The sequence below is a fragment of the Phoenix dactylifera genome, chromosome 4, assembly GCF_009389715.1.
Source record: "Phoenix dactylifera cultivar Barhee BC4 chromosome 4, palm_55x_up_171113_PBpolish2nd_filt_p, whole genome shotgun sequence".
Classification (NCBI taxonomy): domain Eukaryota; kingdom Viridiplantae; phylum Streptophyta; class Magnoliopsida; order Arecales; family Arecaceae; genus Phoenix; species Phoenix dactylifera.
Genome location: NC_052395.1, coordinates 17,050,890 through 17,071,641, shown reverse-complemented (window position 1 = coordinate 17,071,641; position 20,752 = coordinate 17,050,890). Strand labels below are relative to the sequence as shown.

At 40.0% G+C, this 20,752-nt stretch overlaps 1 protein-coding gene across 2 annotated transcripts; it reads left to right on the top strand.

Moving 5' to 3' along the window:
• The first annotated feature begins 9,636 nt into the window (after positions 1 to 9,636).
• LOC103708189 (histone-lysine N-methyltransferase ASHH3-like) lies at positions 9,637 to 20,037 on the top strand. 2 transcript variants are annotated; one of them, XM_026805054.1, is made up of 13 exons: positions 9,830 to 9,905; positions 10,827 to 10,887; positions 11,432 to 11,561; positions 12,148 to 12,250; positions 12,481 to 12,580; positions 14,082 to 14,160; positions 14,309 to 14,480; positions 14,571 to 14,651; positions 14,821 to 14,897; positions 14,981 to 15,074; positions 18,764 to 18,815; positions 18,891 to 18,976; positions 19,636 to 20,037. In XM_026805054.1, the coding sequence occupies exons 2-12, from the start codon at positions 10,867 to 10,869 to the stop codon at positions 18,954 to 18,956; spliced, it is 975 nt and encodes a 324-aa protein (XP_026660855.1). In that variant the 5' UTR covers positions 9,830 to 9,905; positions 10,827 to 10,866; the 3' UTR covers positions 18,957 to 18,976; positions 19,636 to 20,037. The 2 variants fall into 2 exon arrangements, with proteins under 2 accessions (XP_008791233.1, XP_026660855.1); XM_008793011.4 differs by lacking the exon at positions 10,827 to 10,887 and having other exon boundaries at positions 9,637 to 9,905.
• The last annotated feature ends 715 nt before the right edge of the window (positions 20,038 to 20,752 follow it).

Here is a 20,752-nt window from a genome sequence, read left to right as displayed (position 1 = left end):
GTCGACTCCAAGACTGGATGAGCCAAAAGATAGAGAATCGGGAGTTCGGGCTCTGAGATTCGAGTCGACTCCAAGGACAGTCGAGTCGACTCGAGTGGACAAAATTCAAAATTGGATCCACGGACTTCAGTGGATGAGCCGACTCCAAAATTGCCAGGTCAGCTCCAGAAGTTGGCGAGTCGACTCCGAGTCAAGACGAGTCGACTCCCAGTCGTGACGGCAACTTTAATTCAAATTTGGAACAGTTGCCGAGTCGACTCCGGAAAAGCTTGAGTCGACTCCCGCTACAGCCGAGTCGACTCCTGATCGCGCGAGTCGACTCCAACCCACCAACGGTCATATTGTCAGGCTGCGCAGAGTGTGCAGAACGGGCAGAAAAAGCAGTGTAACGGCTAGTTTCCGTAGGGGTTGGCTTAAATAGCCACAGAAGACTGTAGCAAGGCAGAGAACAGATATTCCACTCCAAGCATTCAAGTTTTCAAGCTCTCCAAGTGCTCTTAAACGAAAAAGGGGGGATCTGCATTTATTGCTCCAACAACTTCTTCCCAACAATCAAAGCTTCCTCCTCCTGCATTCAAGTCGACCACTCTTTCAAGAGGAGACCGGAGTTCCAGAAGCCATACCTCTTCACCAGCTTAAAAGCGTTTGAGGGCTTCTAACTCCTTTACGATTATATTGTTTTAAATCTGCTTTTTGAGAAGCTATTTTCTGTTTTCTTCTATCTCTTATATTTACTTGATTCAATTGGGGGATTGAATCAAGGGGTTTAAGGTTGGTTGGTGAGCCAAGTTAAAACCAACGTGTGTAAGGGTTTGATTGTGAGCCCGGGAAAACAATCGGGGTTGGTTCTAGTCGGTGAGCCTGGAAAAACCGACCGAGTTCGTTGTGAGCTCGTAAAACAACAAGTTTGGTTGTGAGCTTGCAAAACAACCGGCTGTAATCCAAGGGGGTTATAATGAAATTTCCAAGTGAGACTTGGGGAGTGGCGTAGGAGCAAAGGTTAGCTCCGAACCACTATAAAACTTTGTGTTTGTAGTGCATTGTCTCTCATCTTCTTCCCCGCACATTACTCACAGCACTAGGCTTTAATTAAATAACTTGCTATAGTTTTTAATTAATCATCCACAAAGTTTTAATTAGCCAAATTATTTTAAAAACCCAATTCACCCCCTCCTCTTGGGTTGTCTATCTGGGCAACAGTACTTCTCAGTCCCAAGAAAGATGGCTCTTGGAGGATGTGCGTCGATAGCCGTGCTATCAATAAAATCACGATTAAAGTTTTTCCATTCCTAGGCTGGACGAGCTTTTGGACTATATGTCTGATGCTACAGTTTTTTTCAAGATCGACCTAAAGAGTGGATACCACCAGATTCGGATTCGTCCTGGGGATGAATAGAAAACAGCCTTTAAGACCAAATATGGACTCTACGAATGGTTAGTGATACCCTTCGGGTTAACAAATGCTCCTAGTACTTTTATGAGGGTGATGACACAAATCTTTCGACTTTTCTTGAATAAATTTGTCGTTGTATATTTTGATGACATCCTCATCTATAGTCAAACTCAAGAGCTCCATCTCTCACACTTAAGTCAAGTTTGTGATACCCTTTAGAAAGAAATCTTCTTTGCAAACACCAAGAAGTGTGCCTTCCTGACTGATCACGTCACTTTCTTAGGGTTCATAGTGTCTTCCATGGGTGTCTCCGCTGATCCGAAAAAAGTAAGCGCAATAGTCGATTGGCCTGAGCCTAAGACTCTAGCGGAAGTACGTAGTTTTCATGGCCTAACTACTTTCTATCGCTGCTTCATTAGAAATTTTAGTTCAATAATGTCTCCCATCACAGATTGCATAAAGAAAGGAGATTTTATCTTGACTAAGTCGGCATCCCAAGCATTTAATGAAATTAAGAAAAGGATGACCGAAGCGCCTGTCTTGCGCCTCCCCAATTTTACTAAGGTATTTGAGGTCGCATGTGATGCCTCTGGTGTTGGCATAGGTGGCGTGTTAAGCCACGAAGGTCACCCTGTCGCATTCTTTAGCGAAAAATTAAGCGACGACAAGTTGCATTATTCCACCTATGATAAGAAATTCTATGCGGTAGTGCAAACTTTGCGACATTGGCGATACTATTTGTTACCGCAAGAATTTATCTTGTATTCAAACCATAAGGCTTTAAAGTATCTCAACTCTAAAAAAAACTGAACCATCGACACGGCCGATGGATTGAGTTTCTACAAGCCTATACTTTTGTACGGAAACATAAAGCTGGAGTTGAGAACAAGGCTGTTGATGCACTCAGTCGACGGATCTTCCTCCTATCTGTGATGAGCACTGAAGTAATTGGTTTTGATAGGATCAGGGAACAATATACCACCTGTCCCGATTTTAGTGATGTATACCTGACCCTACGAGATGGAGTAGAGAGAGAACAAGATGATTTCTTTTTACAAGATGATTACCTCTTTCGCTCCGACCGATTATGTATTCTCCGAACCTCATTAAGAGATTTTCTAGTATGGAAAATACACGCTGGAGGACTGTCTGGGCATTTCGGAAGAGACAAAACCATTGAGATAGTGGAGAGACGTTTCTTCTGGCCGAGTCTTAAGAGAGACGTGGCCAAAATTATCGGTCAGTGTCGCACATATCAACTAGCCAAACAACGTAAGCAGAACATTGGTCTTTACACTCCACTGCCCGTTCCTGATTGTTCTTGGCAAGATGTTAGTATGGATTTCATGTTAGGGCTTCCACGTACCTCCACCAAACACGATTCTATTTTTGTAGTGGTGGGCCGATTCTCTAAGATGACTCATTTTCTTCCCTGTTCTAAGACTTCTGATGCTTCTAGGATTGCGAAACTCTATTTTGACGAAGTCGTTAGACTCCATGGTCTTCCAAAATCAATTGTGTCCGATAGGGATGTTAAATTTATGAGCTACTTTTGGAAAACCCTTTGGCATATGATGGGCACCAAATTAAATTTTCCTCTGCCTATCATCCCCAAACTGATGGCCAGACAGAAGTTGTCAACCGAAGTCTAGGGAATCTTTTACGATGTCTAGTAGGTGAGCATGCTAGGACTTGGGATCTAGTGTTACCAACCGCCGAGTTTGTATATAATAGTTCGGTCAATAGAACCTTAGGCATGAGCCTCTTCGAAGTGGTGAATGGATATAAACCTAGGCAACCCATAGATTTGATTCTCATGTTTCATCAACATAGAGTCTCTGAGTCTGCACAATCATTTGCTTCACACCTGCATTCATTGCATCAGAAAATCAGCAAACGTATTCACTCTAATAACTTAAAATATAAATCCCTTGCTGATTTGCATAGACGTTATAAAGAATTGAATGTAGGCGATTATGTAATGGTGAGAATTAGACCTGAACGACTCCCTTCGGAAACATTCAAAAAGTTGCAATCTTGTAGTGCGGGACCGTTCAAAGTCCTAAAGAAAATTAGTTCGAATGCTTATGTTGTAAATCTTCCTAAAGACTATGGGATTAGTGCGACATTTAATATTGAATATTTAGTCCCATACAAGAAGTCAACATTCATTCCTTCTGACCCTTTTGTTGATACACCCGCTTTTGTTGATCATCCTGACCCAGCACCTGCTATTGAACCTCCACCTCCAAAGTTTTATGCACGCAGAGGACAAATAGAACATATATTAGATGAGCAGGTTATATCTACCAGGAGAGGAAGCTACCAACGTTACCTTGTTCGGTGGAAAAGTCGATCCGAATCGGATGTGACGTGGATTTCGCGAGTCGAGTTGCAGCGCCTTGACCCTGATCTTCTGGAGCAGTTCGACAGCCGGCCAGATCTGCACTCGACGGGGTCGAGTTTTTTTCACCCGGAAGGAGTTGATGGGGACACCAGTTTATTTGCATATTTATTTTATGTTTATTTCTGGGCTTGTTTGTATTTTAGAGATTATTTGTGTTATTTGTCGGTTTATTAGGAGTTATTTCTATGGAAGGGGGTTTTTATGTTAATTGTGTTTATTAGGCCCTATATATAGGGGACTATTTTCATGATTAGAAATTTTAATGAAGAATTAAGAATTTTTCCCTACGTCTTCCTCTTCTCTCTTCCTCCTCTCCTCTTCTCCCTCTTCTCTTTCTCTGTGCCGCTTTCCCTCCCTTCTTCTCCTCTTGTTCTTCCTCCCTCTTTCTTTGTTCCCTATTTTAGAACCACAACAGTCATCTCAAGCATGAATTGTCACCACTGCAGCCATTTCTCCCTCCCGGTTCGGCATCACCAAGTCATGGTGGGTTGCCCCGAGGGTGACGCACTGGTGGGTTAGGATACGTCTGCACTTATGCCACCTAGAGCAGGCGACCCGGATGGTGATGAGGGGGCCGCTAGAAGGCCAATGGTGGATCATCCGATGGTTGTACAATGGGTTAAGGTGGCTGTTATGCGGGTTGTCTCCAGAGCTAGTGTGGATGATGTTTAGCGGGGTGGCACTTATCTTGAGGTGGAGATGGACCCTGAGGCCTAGGGGGTAGATATGTTTATGCCGGACCTCTCGGACTTTTCTCCATTAAGATTCTAGCATGGAATTATAGGGGGGCGGCAATGCCGTCTTTCATGTCATCTTTCAGGAGGTTAGTGCTGATTCACAGACCAGAGATCCGCTTCCTCTATAAAACGCATCTATCCGATAGAGGCCTTCACCGAGTACAGCGGTGCTTAGAGGCAGACTGGGAGATCTATGCAGTAGAATCCCAAGGGTTGTCCAGGGGTATTTTTGGCAATGTAGAAGCAGGGTGTGGTGTCAATAGATATTTTCCACAACTGCTCTCAATTGGTTATTATGGTTATTTTGAAACCCAATGCAGCACTGTGGGTTTTAACTAGCGTGTATGCAAGTACTGACCATAGGACTAGAAGATTCTTGTGGGATGAAATCACCCATTTAATCGTCCAGAGGTTTCTGATAGCGGTGGTGGGAGATTTCAACCGTATCCAGGACGCTAGTGAGAAGAGGAGTGGAAGTGCTTTTACTGACACAGTGGATAGGAGAGAGTTCTATGACTTCATATTGCAGAACGGCCTAGTGAAGCTGGGCTTCTCTGGACCGCGGTTTACCTGGTGTAACAACCAATCCGGTAGAGCCAGGGTTTGGGAGCAGCTAGACAGGGATGTGGCATCCACTGATTGGATTATCCGGTTTCCTTTCTATAGAGTCAGCCACTTATCTCGGATTGCCTCGGATCATTGTCCACTGTTGATCTTGACGGCATCCGACTCTAGTTACTATTGCCCTACTTTGAGAAGGTTTGGTTGTCTTATCCTCAATCTTGGGACATTGTCCAAAGAGCTTGGAGTTTGCCGGTCCGCGGCAATGCCATGAAGAGGGTTTTTGAAAATTGGAGCTAACCAAGAGACGACTGTGCCGCTGGAACCGTGAGGTTGTGGGCGATATTTTTAGGAAGTTGGAGGAAGTAGAGGTCGCGATAGCCGACCATCAAAAAAAAGAAGATCTTGATGGAGCGCTCCCTGAGGCCGACATGGTACGCCTCCGAGGGCTTCTTGCCACTCATCACTCGATTTTGCGAGAATATGATATGTTTTAGAGATAGAAGTCCAGAACCTAGTGGATTAGAGAGGGAGATCGGAACACTAGTTTCTTCAATTGGACCACGGTCATCAGAAGATAGAGGAATATGATCTGGTCCCTGCGAGACGGGACGGGCCAGCAGGTGGAGGGGGATATGGTGGTTTGACAGGTCTTGCTTGATTTCTTTCGGTCTAGATGGACAGAGGATAGTGATGGTGATGAGGTCGGCTAGCTTCCGAGGGTCGACACAAGAATTGGTGGTGTGGAGAATGCGTTATTAGTCTGCCCAATGTCGGAATGGGAGGTGCGAGAGGCGGTCTGGGCCTTGTCAGAGGATAATGCGTCTGCTCTAGATGGGTTCCCGCTTTTCTTTTTTCGAAGATACTGGGGCATCATCCGGATAGCTTATGTGGAAGCGGTTATATATTTTTTCAGTCGAGCAGGGATGCTTGAGGACTGGAAGGCCACTCTCGTCACGCTGATACCGAAACATCAGGATGCGGCAGAGCCGAGTCACTTTAGGCCCATCAGCTTGTGCACTACTTTATATAAAGTTGTGGCAAAAATATTGGTGGAGCGGATGAAGCCTTTGCTTTCCAGTATTATCTGTCAGGAGCAAGGAGCTTTTGTGGGAGGTAGGAGTATCTTCGATAATGTCATGCTAGCTCAAGAATGATGTGGAATCTTCAGCGAGCCCCGAAGCGGCGAAGTCTAATGGCTGTCAAGCTGGACATGGAACGAGCTTATGACAGGATCAGGTGGAGCTTTCTTAAGTGAGCCCTAGAGAGTTTTCGTTTTCATAGGATCTGGATTGAGTGGGTGCTGGGGTGCATTCGAGGTCCGAGTTTTTCTATTTTGGTCAGCGAAACACCTTCACCCTTTTTCAGGTCCACCATGGGGCTTCGACAGAGTTGTCCTTTATCCCCATACTTGTTCATCATTTGCTCTGACGTCTTGTCTCGGGCATTGCGGATTGCATGCGCTGGCTAGGAGCTAGAGGCCTACATCCCAGCTCTAGGGGCCCAGCCGATATCTCACTTACTCTTTATCAATGATCGTCTTCTTTTAACAAGGGTGCAGGTAGCGGACGCACAGACCCTCAGAAGGGTGTTGGTCGACTACTGTACTGTGTCTGGGCAGAGAGTGAATGTCCAAACCACCATCTCTTTCAACCCTAGCACGACGTTTAGGGTTAGACAGAGGATCCAGAAGATTCTGGGGATGCCAGAGCAGGTCGGTACCTAGGCATATCGATCACAGGCAGGCGATTGCGGGTTTCTGAGTACATTAGTTTGGTGCAACGGGTCTAGAGTACGCTGGCGGGCAGCGTCTCTATTTATGATGGATAGATTGACGTTGATCAGATTTGTACTAGGCTTTATGCCCATCTATCACATGGCAAACACGGTGGTGCCAAAGACAATACTGATGAAGGTTGAGCGGCTACTTCGGGGCTTCTTATGGGGCTCACATGGAGGTGGTCATGGGGTGCACTTGGTGGCATGGAAGAGTGCTTGCCTTTTCTCCAATGAGGGCGACCTTGGGGTACTGTCTCTCCTAGAGAGGCGGGAGGCACTTTTTGCCCGGCATGCTGTCCATTTCGTGTTGGACTTGCAGGGGTTCTGGAGCCGGACCATGGCTGCCCACTATGGGTGGGTGGGCCCTGGGCGCGGGCCCGGGGTGGGCGGAGATGTTTCTTCCTGTGGCGAGAGATAACGAGGTATTTGCCTACCGTATTGGTACATACCAGATGACTGATAGGTAATGGGCGGAGCATCAATGTGGCTAGTGACCCGTGGGTGGATGCTCTCCCCATACGACACTGGCCAACTATGGTTAGTGTCGAGGTAGCAGAGAGCCTGTGTGTTTGTGATCTCTTTATCCTGGGGGGGGGGGGGGGGGGGCGGCGGTGTGGAATGAGACTAGGTTGTTTCAGCTTTTTGGGGAGTATCTCGCGGAGAGGGTCCGATCCCCCCCGGTGCCAGGATGTGCAGGTCCAGATATCCGAATTTGGAGTACCTCGAATAGGACCAGCATCAGGGTGGGAGATCTTTTCCGTATCCTTCGGCGGGAGTATGAGCCAGGGCCAGACTATGCCTAGATCTAGCGCTTGGAACTCCACCCGAGGGTAGCACTGTTCCTTTGGAAGGTGGTCTGGGATCGTCTTTCGACGAATGCAGTACTCAATGCACGAGGGTTGAGGATTCCCTCGGAGTGTGGTAAGTGCGGGGTGGATGAGACGATGGACCATGCGATGTTTCAGTGCGCATGGGCGAGGGTGACGTGGCAGCTGGCAGAGATCCCGCGGGAGGTGTGTGGCTGGAGGGATCAGTTCCTACAGGCCATACGTCGAGGGTCGGAGTCGCCACTGCTCTGCTAGAAAGTGATTTCAACGTCCTGCACGGCCTACCAGATCTGGATGGCAAGGAATGCTCGATCTTTTGACGAACACAGTATGTCGCTGAGGTGCATGGTGGAGATCGCTCGGGCGCAGGCGGCGGAGATTAGTCATATCACACCCATTGAGGGAACTTTAATAGTTTGGAACATCTGGGGTTTCTGCTCTGCTCTAGCAGCACCTCGTATGGTGTTTTTCACCTGAAAGCTCCCACCCCTGAGCTCCCTCAAGGTCAACTTTGATGGGTCTGTCTAGGATGGAGGTGCGAGGGGTGGCGCGGGATTTGTCATTCGGGATCTGTATGCCAGGATGGTGGCTGCAAGTGGTGGTCAGCTATTCGACATCTCGATTTTCGGTGCAAAACTGAGGGTTGCTTGGGCGGGCCTTTGTCATGCTCGACGCGAGTTACAAGCTAGCTTTATCATCATGGAGGGTGACTCGGTCACAATTATTAGTTGGATCTAGGGGGTCCAAGGGATAACGGATGCGACCACCCTTTTTTCCGAGATATCTGGGCAATGTTGAGGGATGGAGGGGCCTTTCAGGCCAAGCATGTCTTCCGAGAAGCTAACGGGCTGCGGATTGGGTGGCTGCTTATAAGGCGAGTCATTTTGGTAGTACCTTATGGGCTGGAAATGGAGAGTTGCCCTAGGCATTTCGAGGCATTTTGTTTTCTGACTTTATTGGGTGCATCCGTACTCATCAGGTATGAACCCTTTCCTAAGTAACTTGCCAACTTGCTTTTGCAATTCTTGGTGCTCTGAAGGATTCATTCTATAATGGGGTAGATTGGGCAAGGTAGCTCCTGAAACTAGGTCTATGGCATGCTGAATGTCCCTTAAAGGTGGTAGGTTGTCAGGAAGATCTTTAGGAAATAAAGATCTACCCATTTTAGCAAAAAATAATAGTAATAATAATAATGAATAATATATATATGTATATATATATATATATGTATATATATATATATATATGTATATATGTATATATATATATATATATATATATATATATATATATGCATGCTAAAACCCCAATCCTTTCTCCGTCTGATCCCAGCTTGATCCCTGCCGCCACCATAACCCTTCCCCTTGGCCCCGCCAACTCAACTTCGATGGTCTATACCATGGCTATGCTATGCCAACACATAAATTTGGGGGGTTAATTAAAAAATTTTAAATTTTTAGGATCACTTAGTTTCTTGCTCAAACTTGAAGTAGGCCCATAGTTTTCTCAAAAATATTAAATAATTATTTTTTCTTACATGTCATGATATTCTTTCTTATTATTGTCATTTAGAAACTAATTATCCAGATGTCCTCCCCGTTCTCCATACGATGCGCAGCGATCTCCAAATCGTCACATGACGTCATCATGATGCATATTTTTCAATTTTATTAGAATTAAATAGATAAATATGATAATTGTACAGTGTGCTTTGAGATAGAGAAATGCGAAGGAAGTCAAAAGATTCTAATCTCTAATGGTGATGAGAGACAATATATTGGGGAATTCAATCTTCCAAATGAAGCATGCACGGTGCCGGGTGGGTTCTTCGTAAGATCTCAATTCTCAAGACAAATTTGGGCTGAGGTGGGCGTTTTTCCAGATGTAGATGGCCTTACAAAACGCAAAGGGCCGGCCGTGACTTTAAAGCCCAGAAAGAGACTCCTCACGGGTTCGGTTTCAAGCCTCAACCCCCATCATCCCCCGTGCCCTCACATCCACCCGATCCGAAACAGAGGCACGGTGCCCGCGAATCTAAATCTCCGCTTCCCTCCCAGCTTTCTTCAATTCCTCCCGCCCATCTCCGATTCGCGATCCCCACCCTCCCGCCTTTCCGAACCCCAATTTACTCAACTAATCCGGCGACGCTGTCCCACTACCTCTCACGGAGACGCACCGCCATGCCCGCAACCAAGAATAAGGTATCGCCCATCTCCTCCCTTTCTCATCGAGTCTTTGTTCTTTCTTGTTATCTCAAGGGATAAGAACACTTGAAAACACTGGTATTATGTATGGCTTGGTTCATTAGTTCCCCCCCACGAAAACCGAAAGAAGACTGAGGACTAGCCATTTTAGAACAAGCATTTTGTTTTTTTATTCTTTGTCTGCTCCCCCCAAAAAAAGAGAGACTTGTCGGAAATCGCCGGTTGGGTTGGTCCAACCAAGAAAGACATGGGATGCACTTTTTCGTTTCGAACCATGTCCCTCGGAGAAGCGCTCTTTCATCGATGGCGCTTGGGCTTCTTTTCACATTCTTTCAATGCCTTCTTGAAATTCTATTATTCGACTGCTGCACGCTAACCCTACTACAAATGTATTCTCGTTCGTAGGGTTCTTCTGTTATGCCTTCTATTGACAACTGAGTTAGAAATTTTTACAGAGGCATGGTAATGTTGTCTGATAAGATTATTATCCGAAGGCGTGTTTCGTATTTTTGGTGTTTCTGTATATGGCACAAACATCAAACTATAGTATGCGAAAAATTGTTAGGAAAGATGCGGTTTTTCTCTGTATGAGAGTGCTTGGAGCATGAGAGGCCCCAAAGGTCATAAAGAATCAGTATAAAAAGGGGTTTTTCTTGCAAGCTTTTTTCCTATTCTAGTCAGAATGTAAGGCTTGGGGTTGGGGAGGGGTTGGGGTTGGTTGCTTTTGTTCTGCCAACTGAAGAAAGCGTAGTTTCCCACAAGAAATGCAAGTGTAATGGCATATTATTTCCTAGTCATTTTTTTTAAACGTAATCGATAACTTTATGCCTTGAGAAGGATGGTCTACTAGGTATCCAGACTCCATTCACATCACTCTTAAGACCAGTGAGTTTGTGTTTGTGATTGCTATTACCTCAGGTATGGCATCTGGAATGAAGCCTTGCCTTTTGTCTTCGTCATGCTCTTCCTCTTCTGCAAGGTTGGTAATCATCTATTACCTTGAACACTCAAAGGTGCAATTATTACCTTGTTTAATTGACACAAGAAGTTCCACTGGGGTTAAAAAAATCCTGGCATCTTAACCATAACATAAAAGTAGGAAACTGGTCTTCATTACTTTAGGTAATTATATACCCAAGTTATGTCATAGCTCTGACTTGGAATTTATGGATATGTACTCCAGAGTTTCCTCTTGTATATTAAGTACGTCACGACCAATGTGAATACTTGCTTCCTGTCTTCTTCGAAAATATAACTCTGATACTATTTTGGTTTTCACCTGTCTGTGGATGCGACTCTTATCCTTTAATGAATGCTGGAGCCACATATAATACCCAGTGCTACTTCTTTCTTTGGTACTTGTACTGATTAAATATGTTTCAGATATTATTGTTCTTTAGTTTAAATTCAACTTATTTAATGATGCTTATGTTTTTGGATTGATATTCTCCTTATAATTGCCTTTGTTGTCGAGTTATTCAGGATTTTTTTTTCTTTGGTTCTCTTTTCTCTTTGCATGGCAGAGGAATGAACAATGCAGCATTGAATGTGTATTTGAAAAAATGCCTAATGAGCTTGAAGGACCAGTTGAATTTGATCTTCCATGCTGGCTGAAGAAATGGAAGCCTACACAGTACATAAATATAAAGCGCAGTATCCATATGACTCAAAATTTTGAACTCTTTAAGCAATCTTCTTCTTTCATACTGCATTCATGCTGTCCTTATTGCCTTTCTAAGATTAACTGTATAGGAGGTTCTACTTATGTATTTGTCCATTAGTAATTCATATTTCCAATCCTTTGAGTCATATCAGATTATGATGGATTTTAATTAACATATTCAACATGGGTGTCTACAGCTTCTAATGTTAATTATATGTACTGTAACCTGAATAATAGCTATCATTTTCTCTAGCCATTAACATGAGTCTGAGAAAATATCGAAAACCGCTGTTACTTTGTTATTACTTTAGTATATTGTCACTATTTCGGTACAGATATATCTTATTCTCCTGATAACTAGAAAAAGGACACCAGTAATGCTAGAGATTCCAGGATACTTTTCTTTATTAGGGATGATGACCATACAAAATGCCAACAGATTTACCATAAGTGGATTTTTTTCTTCATCCCTTAGGAGGAGAATTAGGTTGTGTGACATAACATAACCTTTCTCTTGGCATTTCTAAATTTTTCGGCCGGCAATTAACTTCCATTAATGAGCTTGACTCTTTAAAGATGTCTACCTTACTAAGAGACGCATTGAGGATGATGGCATTTTCTGCTTGTGTAACCCCTTATTGGAAGCATCAACTGTCTGTGATGGAGATTGCCATTGCGGGTAAGCAACAATACCTTCAGTCTTTGATGTCCTCTCATTTCTTACTTCTAATGTTAAAAGATATTGGAACCCTATGTTATGTAGGCTTTTGGATCTAAGTCATGTATGCCTAGGCATTTGTACTGAAATCGAAAAAGAACACCCTCTCTCATTCCCACCCCATACACTTTCATCCAATTTTTTTAGTTCTAAATTTTGCATATTTTCTGAAATTATATATTTTTTGGCAGGATGCTATTTTCTACCTGTTCATCTAGTTGCAAATGTGGCAATAAGTGTGTCAACAAACCTTTTCAGCACAGAGCCCTGAGGAAAGTGAAAGTAGTGAAGGTGCACTTTTTACTCCTTAACTTTTATGGCTTGTCCCTGAAAATTTCAATCAAACACAAAATGTTTGGTGTGGCTTGCTATTGCATAAGGCATATGATAAAACACGAAGATTATAATTCTGTTGTGCAAGCCTTCTATTTTCTTTCTAGAATGTACCAAAAATCTATGTTATAGGATGTAGGATTAGATTTGTTAAACACACTGTATCATAATTCTAATGCTGTAAGTAATTATCATACATATTATCGTATATAGTTGTATTCAACTGGTTTTCTTTCCATTCTCCGATTATACCTTTATATACTTATGCTAATGAAGAAATGCCTTGTTAATTTGCATATGTGGAAAAACGAACTCTTGGTGCTTTTTAATGTTAACATTCTAGACTAAGAGGTAGCTGTTGATCACAATTCTCAGAATGATCACAACTAGTTGTCAGAGAGAGTAAGTTTAGCAATATTTTGTTATTCTATTTCTCTCAACACATAAAACTAGTTGTTAAAATAAAATTTTAATTTTTTTGAAAACTTTCAATTGTCAAGGCCATTTTTTCTACGTTTTGCCTTTTATATGTTTTGCCAGAAAATGGAGTAAACAATTTAGTTTTGGTCGAAACACGTAAGAGCCTCGAATCAGCTAAGACAATCTCTGAAGCTAGAAGTCTTTTGTCCTTGCCATCTGCTCCTTTTTCAAACTCCTTGTGCATGAGATTTATGTGTTATAGCAAGCATGATGTTGGTATGCATAAACAATTCTCATTTTTAGGTGCTCACATTTAGTCCCCATAAACTATATAACGTGAATGTGAGAACTAGTTCTCTTGTAGGTCAACTCTAAGGCCATGTAAATGATTTTTACTTTTTAAAAGAAAAGCATGTAGTATTTCACAATTTTTAGTTTCAAGATCATGCTCCTAATGTCATCCTGAGAAACTTTAATCATCAGCTAAATAATAATAACGCAAATCAGAAAATTTCTACGTCTAAAAATCTAAAAGTTAATACGTATTGGCAGACTGCCAAAATAAAATCCATGACCAAACTTTAGAAGAATGATTGCGAAGTGTTTGATTACTTTAAGAAGCTGAACCATTTAGACACAATTTGATTGCTTACGATGTGTAATACTTCACATGGTTTACTGATTTATTCTTTTCCATATGTATATGCATATTGCTAAGTAGGATGTTGCTTTTATGTCGTGAACATGTCATAGTTGTATTGGTCAAGAAATGGGTGTACTGAATGGTTTATTGAATTTTTGGTTCCACTTCTCTTCATTGTAGTTAATGATTCTTGCCCCATAAACCTAGAACACATGGTTGCAGGGAATGACTTTTAAAATAATTGAACTCAGGCACTTTTTGTTTTGTTGATTTGATTCTGGCAATAACTGAATTCAGCCATCTTGCATTGTCAATGTTTAATCTTCGCTCTATCTATAATGTCATTCTAGCATTTGCTCATCTCACTGACTTCCATAAAAAAATGTTTTCTTCTAGACACAGAGATGTGGGTTTGGGTTGGTGGCTGATGAAGATATAAAACAAGGGGATTTTGTAATGGAGTACGTGGGAGAAGGTGACTATTTCTGTGCTCATTATTCCTCATTAGCTCTGATATGACTAATGCAGTGTCTGGACTAAATTGTAAAATATGCACTATTTTTGGAAGACTAATAGTTTGTGTCACATCCATGCTCATTACTTTTCCTTCTTACATTTTGCAGTTATTGATGACAAAACCTGCGAGGAAAGACTCTGGAAAATGAAGCACCGTGGGGACACCAACTTCTATTTGTGCGAGGTTAATCATGATATGGTGATTGATGCCACATACAAAGGAAACAGATCGAGATTTATAAATCATAGTTGCGAGCCAAATACTGAGATGCAGAAATGGTTATCTACAGCTCTCCATTTTCTCTCCATTTTATGAAATATTTCCTGTTGTTTATGTAAGTTATTAATCTAAGATTATCTTATTTCTAGGCGAGTTGATGGGGAAACTAGAGTTGGCATTTTCACCCTTCGTAACATACGAAGAGGCGAGGAACTGACCTATGACTACAAGTTTGTCCCATCATAGCAGTTCCTATTAGTCTGGATGTTTGGTTCCAATTGCACGTTCTTCCTTTATTTCTTCCTGTTCATTTTGCTTTTTTTTTTAACAGCCTGTTGTGCCTTTTGTACAGAATTTTTGGCCCTTGATGGTAGTTCAATTCTTTAATGTGATCTGCAGGTTTGTTCAATTTGGAGCAGATCAAGTTTGTTATTGTGGTTCTCTAAGCTGCAGGCAAAAGCTAGGAAACAAGCGCAGTAAGCAGTTTTATACTTCTGATGACTCTAATTTTTGTCTATGCCTTACATAACTGGATTATATTTTTCAATTGCAAACTTAGGAAGTTCAAATCATGTGGTTCTTTGCAAAAGGAAGACCCATTTACAAAACTGTGTTGGGGAACTTGTACGTGTGTGGCGTCCACAGGATAATAGGTGTGCTATAATGTTTTTTTTATTTATTTCTTATCTCTAATACGCTCATTTCTAGGATATGGCGAAAAGCTATGCGCTTCAAGATTTGGTTGTATGGCATTTATAGTGTATACGCATCATCTCATTCTTATTTAATGTATGTTGCATATATTGGGTTGCTTTGTTATTTGTCTATTGCACTAGAGTCCTAAATTAACAACGTATAATAGTCTCTTATCAATTGATCAACTTCATAACAACGGTGTGGCTTGTGGAATTGGCCTTTTTAGAAATTGGAGTTATGTAACCATAACAGGCTATCAGAGGTGACCCGGTTCTCCAAGAATGAGTGAAGCATAATGTGAAAACATATTTTATTTTTCACTTTTTTTCCTATATGTCATTTCTCTTTCCCACTTTTGTTAATAATGAATAGCTTCTTTATGAAGTTTGATGTTGTTTCACAATGAAGTACCTTGTAAGCGAGTTATGGATTATGATCAAGGAACCAAATCTTGAACATACTGGTTGCTTGGATGGCCTTAAAATATTTTTTCCCTTCACCATTAGAAAGTTGAAATAATGAGGGAGAGGGCACATCACTAACAGACAAATACCATGCTTATTTACATGAATATCATTTAAGTGAGTGCCCTCTTACCTAAGTTGTTACATGAAAATAAGGAACAATCTCCTATTTGAATTCAATACAAGTACTCAAAAAATCAAGTTCCTTAAATTATAAAATTAGCTTTATTTCAAATCCAAATTTCTTGGAGTCAGATTAAATTTCAATTTTTAAATTCTAATGTTATATCTTAAATTTTAAAGGCTCATAAATTTTTATTTATGCAAAAATTGGTAAAACCCAGGAGTTCAATAAGAAAAATCAATGTCTTAGTCGCTAAAGTATCTCACCTAAAATGACAATAAGCAAGACTTAACACTTCAGTGGAAATATATATACTCAAGTGTTACATGTGCTCACATACTTATTTCACATGGTGGGTTGTCTCGTTTATGTTATTAATGCATATCTCGTTGTGGCATTGAGTCAATAGACTAAAACATAATCGTTGTTGTTCGCTAATGTTAGAAAAATTCATTCTTGTTCACTAATATTAGAAAAAAAAATTCTTTGTTCACTTGTCAAATCAACACTAGTATTAGATTGTTTCATCTTGAATTTTGATAATCTTCATTATCATTCATTTGTTCAATGAATTCAAATAGCGTGATTGCATTTTTAATGGTCAATGTGTAGATATATGTTGTCAATGCATTTTTAATTGCAAATTATTTTATGTTGTGTAATAAACTATAAATAAAAAACTTTAACACCATCAGATAGGATGACTAGGGCACTTCAATCTTTACCTTTGTTTTGGACAAAATTTAGCATTAGAATAATAAAATTTAAAAAAATAAAAAACAATTTTGAAGGCCAAAATAGGTTGCATTAGGGGTGTATGCGCTGTATCAAAGCATATTAGTTGATATGGTGTGCAATATGGTGTATGTTGTACCAGCTGTCCATGGATATGAGATCAATACTTGAGATTTGAATCCTTGGCAATGAATTGTGATCCACCATAAACTTAGGCAAACCATTCGTGGATGTGGTATCCATATGGCTATGATCCACCATACTCAGTTATTGATGATGAACCCATTTGCTCTCTTTTTTCATTTGTTCTTTTCATTTATTATTTCTTCTTAACTCTTCTTAGTGACCCCTTACTTAGGGCCAATATCTTGGTAGCTATTTTGGGTGTGATAATAGGACATATTTATACATGGATCATATCTATGAGTTTCCAAAATTGATAGTGGCTAAGATGGAAACCATATTCCTGAATGCATTGAAACTACACCTTCAACCTGTAAGGTATACAAGTCCCAGGAAAATTGAAGATCTGTTTGCCTCTTCATTTCTTCTTTGTGTTCTTTTGCAACTTCTAGCTCCAACAGCAACCTGTAACAAATCCTTATTATATCTGATTGAACGGGATTTAAGGATCTCATAAAATTTAATTAGACTGATAAATCGCCAAGAATGATCGTATTTAATATGCAACTCATCCACTCTTTAATATGGATAGCAAAAAGGCCAAAAATATGCATATGTAGCTGTCATATATAAGGAGATTTTTGGAAGCTGCTACAGCACCCCAGGGGGTGGGGTTTGCATGTGGGCAATACGGTATCATAAATTTCATTGTCTAGTAATGAAATGGGTGCTCAGCTGTCAGTCGAACGGTTAGAGTAGTTGAAATAAAAGAAAAGAAAACTTATGAAGAATTTAGCATTTGTAGGTGGAGAAAATGGAGTGGAATCCAGAATATGGCCCTAGATTCTAGCATATGGAAAAAAAAAACAAAATTTGAACAGACTGAATTAGCAGCATAAGGCCTGTTGTTTATGATTTACACATTATTTTACTTTTTAATATAATTTACATAAATTTATACGAGCCTTCTGCTGTTTTCAAATTATTAATTTTGTTATTTGATTGGTCGGATGTGTCAGCATACAAGATTTTTACGTCCTACCCTTCAAGTTTTTCCTGGACTTCAAAGTTATGAAAATAATGCTGAGATAATATTTATGGTCAATGCCAGCACTAACATAAATAAATAATGCAAAACTTACGCCTATCTTAATCTTAATTTGTGCATACGTTATATTTTCCTCTTTTATTTGACCAGCTTGTTAATAAAGGGATTATACATCCTCTTATTAAGAGGAGTGATATTTTTTACTTGCTATTTGCTTAATTTTAGTGTTCTATGAAATATTTGTAGAGGCTAAACATATTCTTGTTTTATCTTCTTTCATTGCACATTAGCAGCTTTTGAAGTAACTAGCTGGTGGTTCTGTTTGAATATGCACATTTCCTTCCTGAAAATGGATCAATATGTTCCAATTTGCACTAGCTAAATGTGAAACTCATATAATGATAAGTTACGGCACAGTGTGCCATAAAGAATTGCAGACCTTGTGAAAATGTAGGTGTAACTTATCATTCAACATATTCTTTATGAGAAAATTAGAATTATTTTCTGACAGTTTTCAGAGAAGCACTGTGACATGTCTTTTAGATACTTTGTTTTAACTTTTAAGTAACATCTGCTTTCTGAATCGCCTCTGTGCAAAATATAATGCATGGTTTTTGAGAAAATCAGCTTAAATTGCCTTTTCCTTGTTGATTTTGGTCCAAGGGGAAATCCTAAATTTTGTTTTAGCCTTAACAAATTTTAGCTAATTCCTACGTCACTTGAATTGTTTGTACTGTTGTGCAAGCTCTGATCTTTTGTCATCATTTGGCTTGAAGCTTGATTCTTTATTGTTGTACTGATTTGTTGTACTTCAACTAATGAATGTTCAAAATGTCACTTGAACATATAAATGGCTCTTATTTTGCTACAAGTTCTGGTGTTTGACATGTTTTAAGTTGCTTAATAGCAGTGTTGCATTTTGCTTTGTTAAGCTGTCAATCCTTCTATGCAAGGATTTATAGAATAGCATTTCTGCACAGTTTTGCCTCAGATGGTTCGATTAAACTAAGAATATTCATCAACAATGCATTAGATCCTATTCTCTAATTTTTCATTTTAGTTTGTCACAGTGGTTAATAAAATTTAAAAAAAGCTGCACATTTTGTGTACTGTCTTCATTTCTTGCTGCTCAGGGTATGCCTGATTTTTCAGGTACTATGGAGGATTCATATCTGATTTTAATAACTACTCTGGAATGCACACCGTAAGTTTTGTGTATTTTGGTCATTGAATGATAATTTGGTAATATGTCCCTAACTTTATGCCCTTATATTGGCAGATAATATATGAGGATGAAAAAGTAGACATTCTTGATATGTCAAAAGAAGATTGGGACTTCCTATGATTATAACATGCACTCATGAGGTACACGATTTTGGTTCTTTTCCCGATAGTTAAAATATATTATTTGTTTTCCAAAAGGAAAATGCTCAGTAAAGTACCAAGTACCTGGGAGTGTAATCATAAGATGAGAATGAGTTTTAATCATAAAGATATGTTTTTATAAACTAACCTTTTGCTGCACCTTTGTCCGTACTTTTTGTGGATTACCAACTGGTGAAGGTCCAGGACTTCAGAAAGATGCTTTCAGTCATGAATTATAATTTCTTGATATTGTGATTTCCATGTCTTGCAACATTTTTATTGTCTTATACCTTCATAGTGCTCTTATAAAATCTTGCTGGTAAGCACATATAAGAGAGAGAGCCATGTAATGCCACTTGTTTAAATTTTTGTTCTGAAGCCCTACTTTTGTTATAATAAGAATTATACATGATGCCTGTAGAAGTTCCGATGGTGCTTCAGGAACAAATATTTTTTATATGCTTGAGTAATTGCATATAAAAATTTCTTTTGTTTGATCTTGTGATTTCCATGTCTTGCAACATTAAATTATTTTATGTTTGTTCATATTGATCTTATAAGCTATGTACTGGTAAATTAGTAAGCAATGTAGGATTTAGTCCACGTAGGAGAAAAGGCCATGTAATGACACATTTCTTGTTCATATTTATGCTCTGCAGCTCCTCTTGTTGCAATAAGAATTGTATACAATACCCTGCAGAAGTTTCGGTGGTGCTTCAGAGTACTTACAGCTCATTTTCTTCATTATTTTCCTATCAAAATTAAAATACTTTAGACTGATTTTCAGATGAATAGTGAGGGTCTCCAATTAATTGTAGCAATGAGGCGTTCAAATATGTTTCATCTTGTGCGGTTTCCATAATATTCTGAGATATTTCAGTTACTATTTTTTAACGATATTCTGAGCTGATGTGCAGCTCGAAATATTCCTATGGGTAGTTATCAATGGAGAGCCATGTAATCTGTAAGTTATTATCAAAAAGGATAGAAGGCAACTTATTTCTTGTAACTGTCAGGATTTGTTTCCTTCATTTATATTTGATCTATGTTTTTGATGTTTATTCACTACTCAAACACCAGGTTTTCACTTGTATAGTAAATAGGTTACACCACAAGCTTACCTACTGTAGAGAAGAATCATGTATTGCAAACACCACAAAAATCGAGAATGATCAAGTTTTTTCTCTTCCCCTCAACCTCCTCTTTTTGGGGAAAAAAAAATCAAGTTTTGTTTTGTTTTTTATCCTCTTTTTTTTTGATAATTTAAAGGCGAACCTAAGGTGACTGCAGCATGCGCCTGCATCTTTAGACATTCTTTTCAAGCCCCAGAAGCCTCAAAATTCAATGGATTCTGTAGCCGTGGCTGAAAAGAATCAACCCCCCTTATAAAACTGTTTAACCATCTCATGGCTCTAATTTGGTGGCTATTGATTTGCCTTCCAGAAAGAATGCTTCATAATCATTCTGCATAGTTATTCATCAGCTTGAAACTGTCAAGTATGGTGGTTATGTAATCGGGACCTTTGTTGATGCACCTGCTGTTATTTCCTGATATTTCCCCTGTTATAACAGTTCCTGTAATAATTATTATCGTAATTATAAATCACAGAAGATAGGACAAATAACAATTGTTATAACATTGTAACAGTCCATGATGGTTCCTGCTGGACCTCTTATAATGGAATAGTGCTTTTACTGTGATCTTGCTCCTTGTCGATTAAAAATTTTATTCGTCCACTGATTTCAATAGCTAGTCCCTGGCTCTGTCACTGGAAA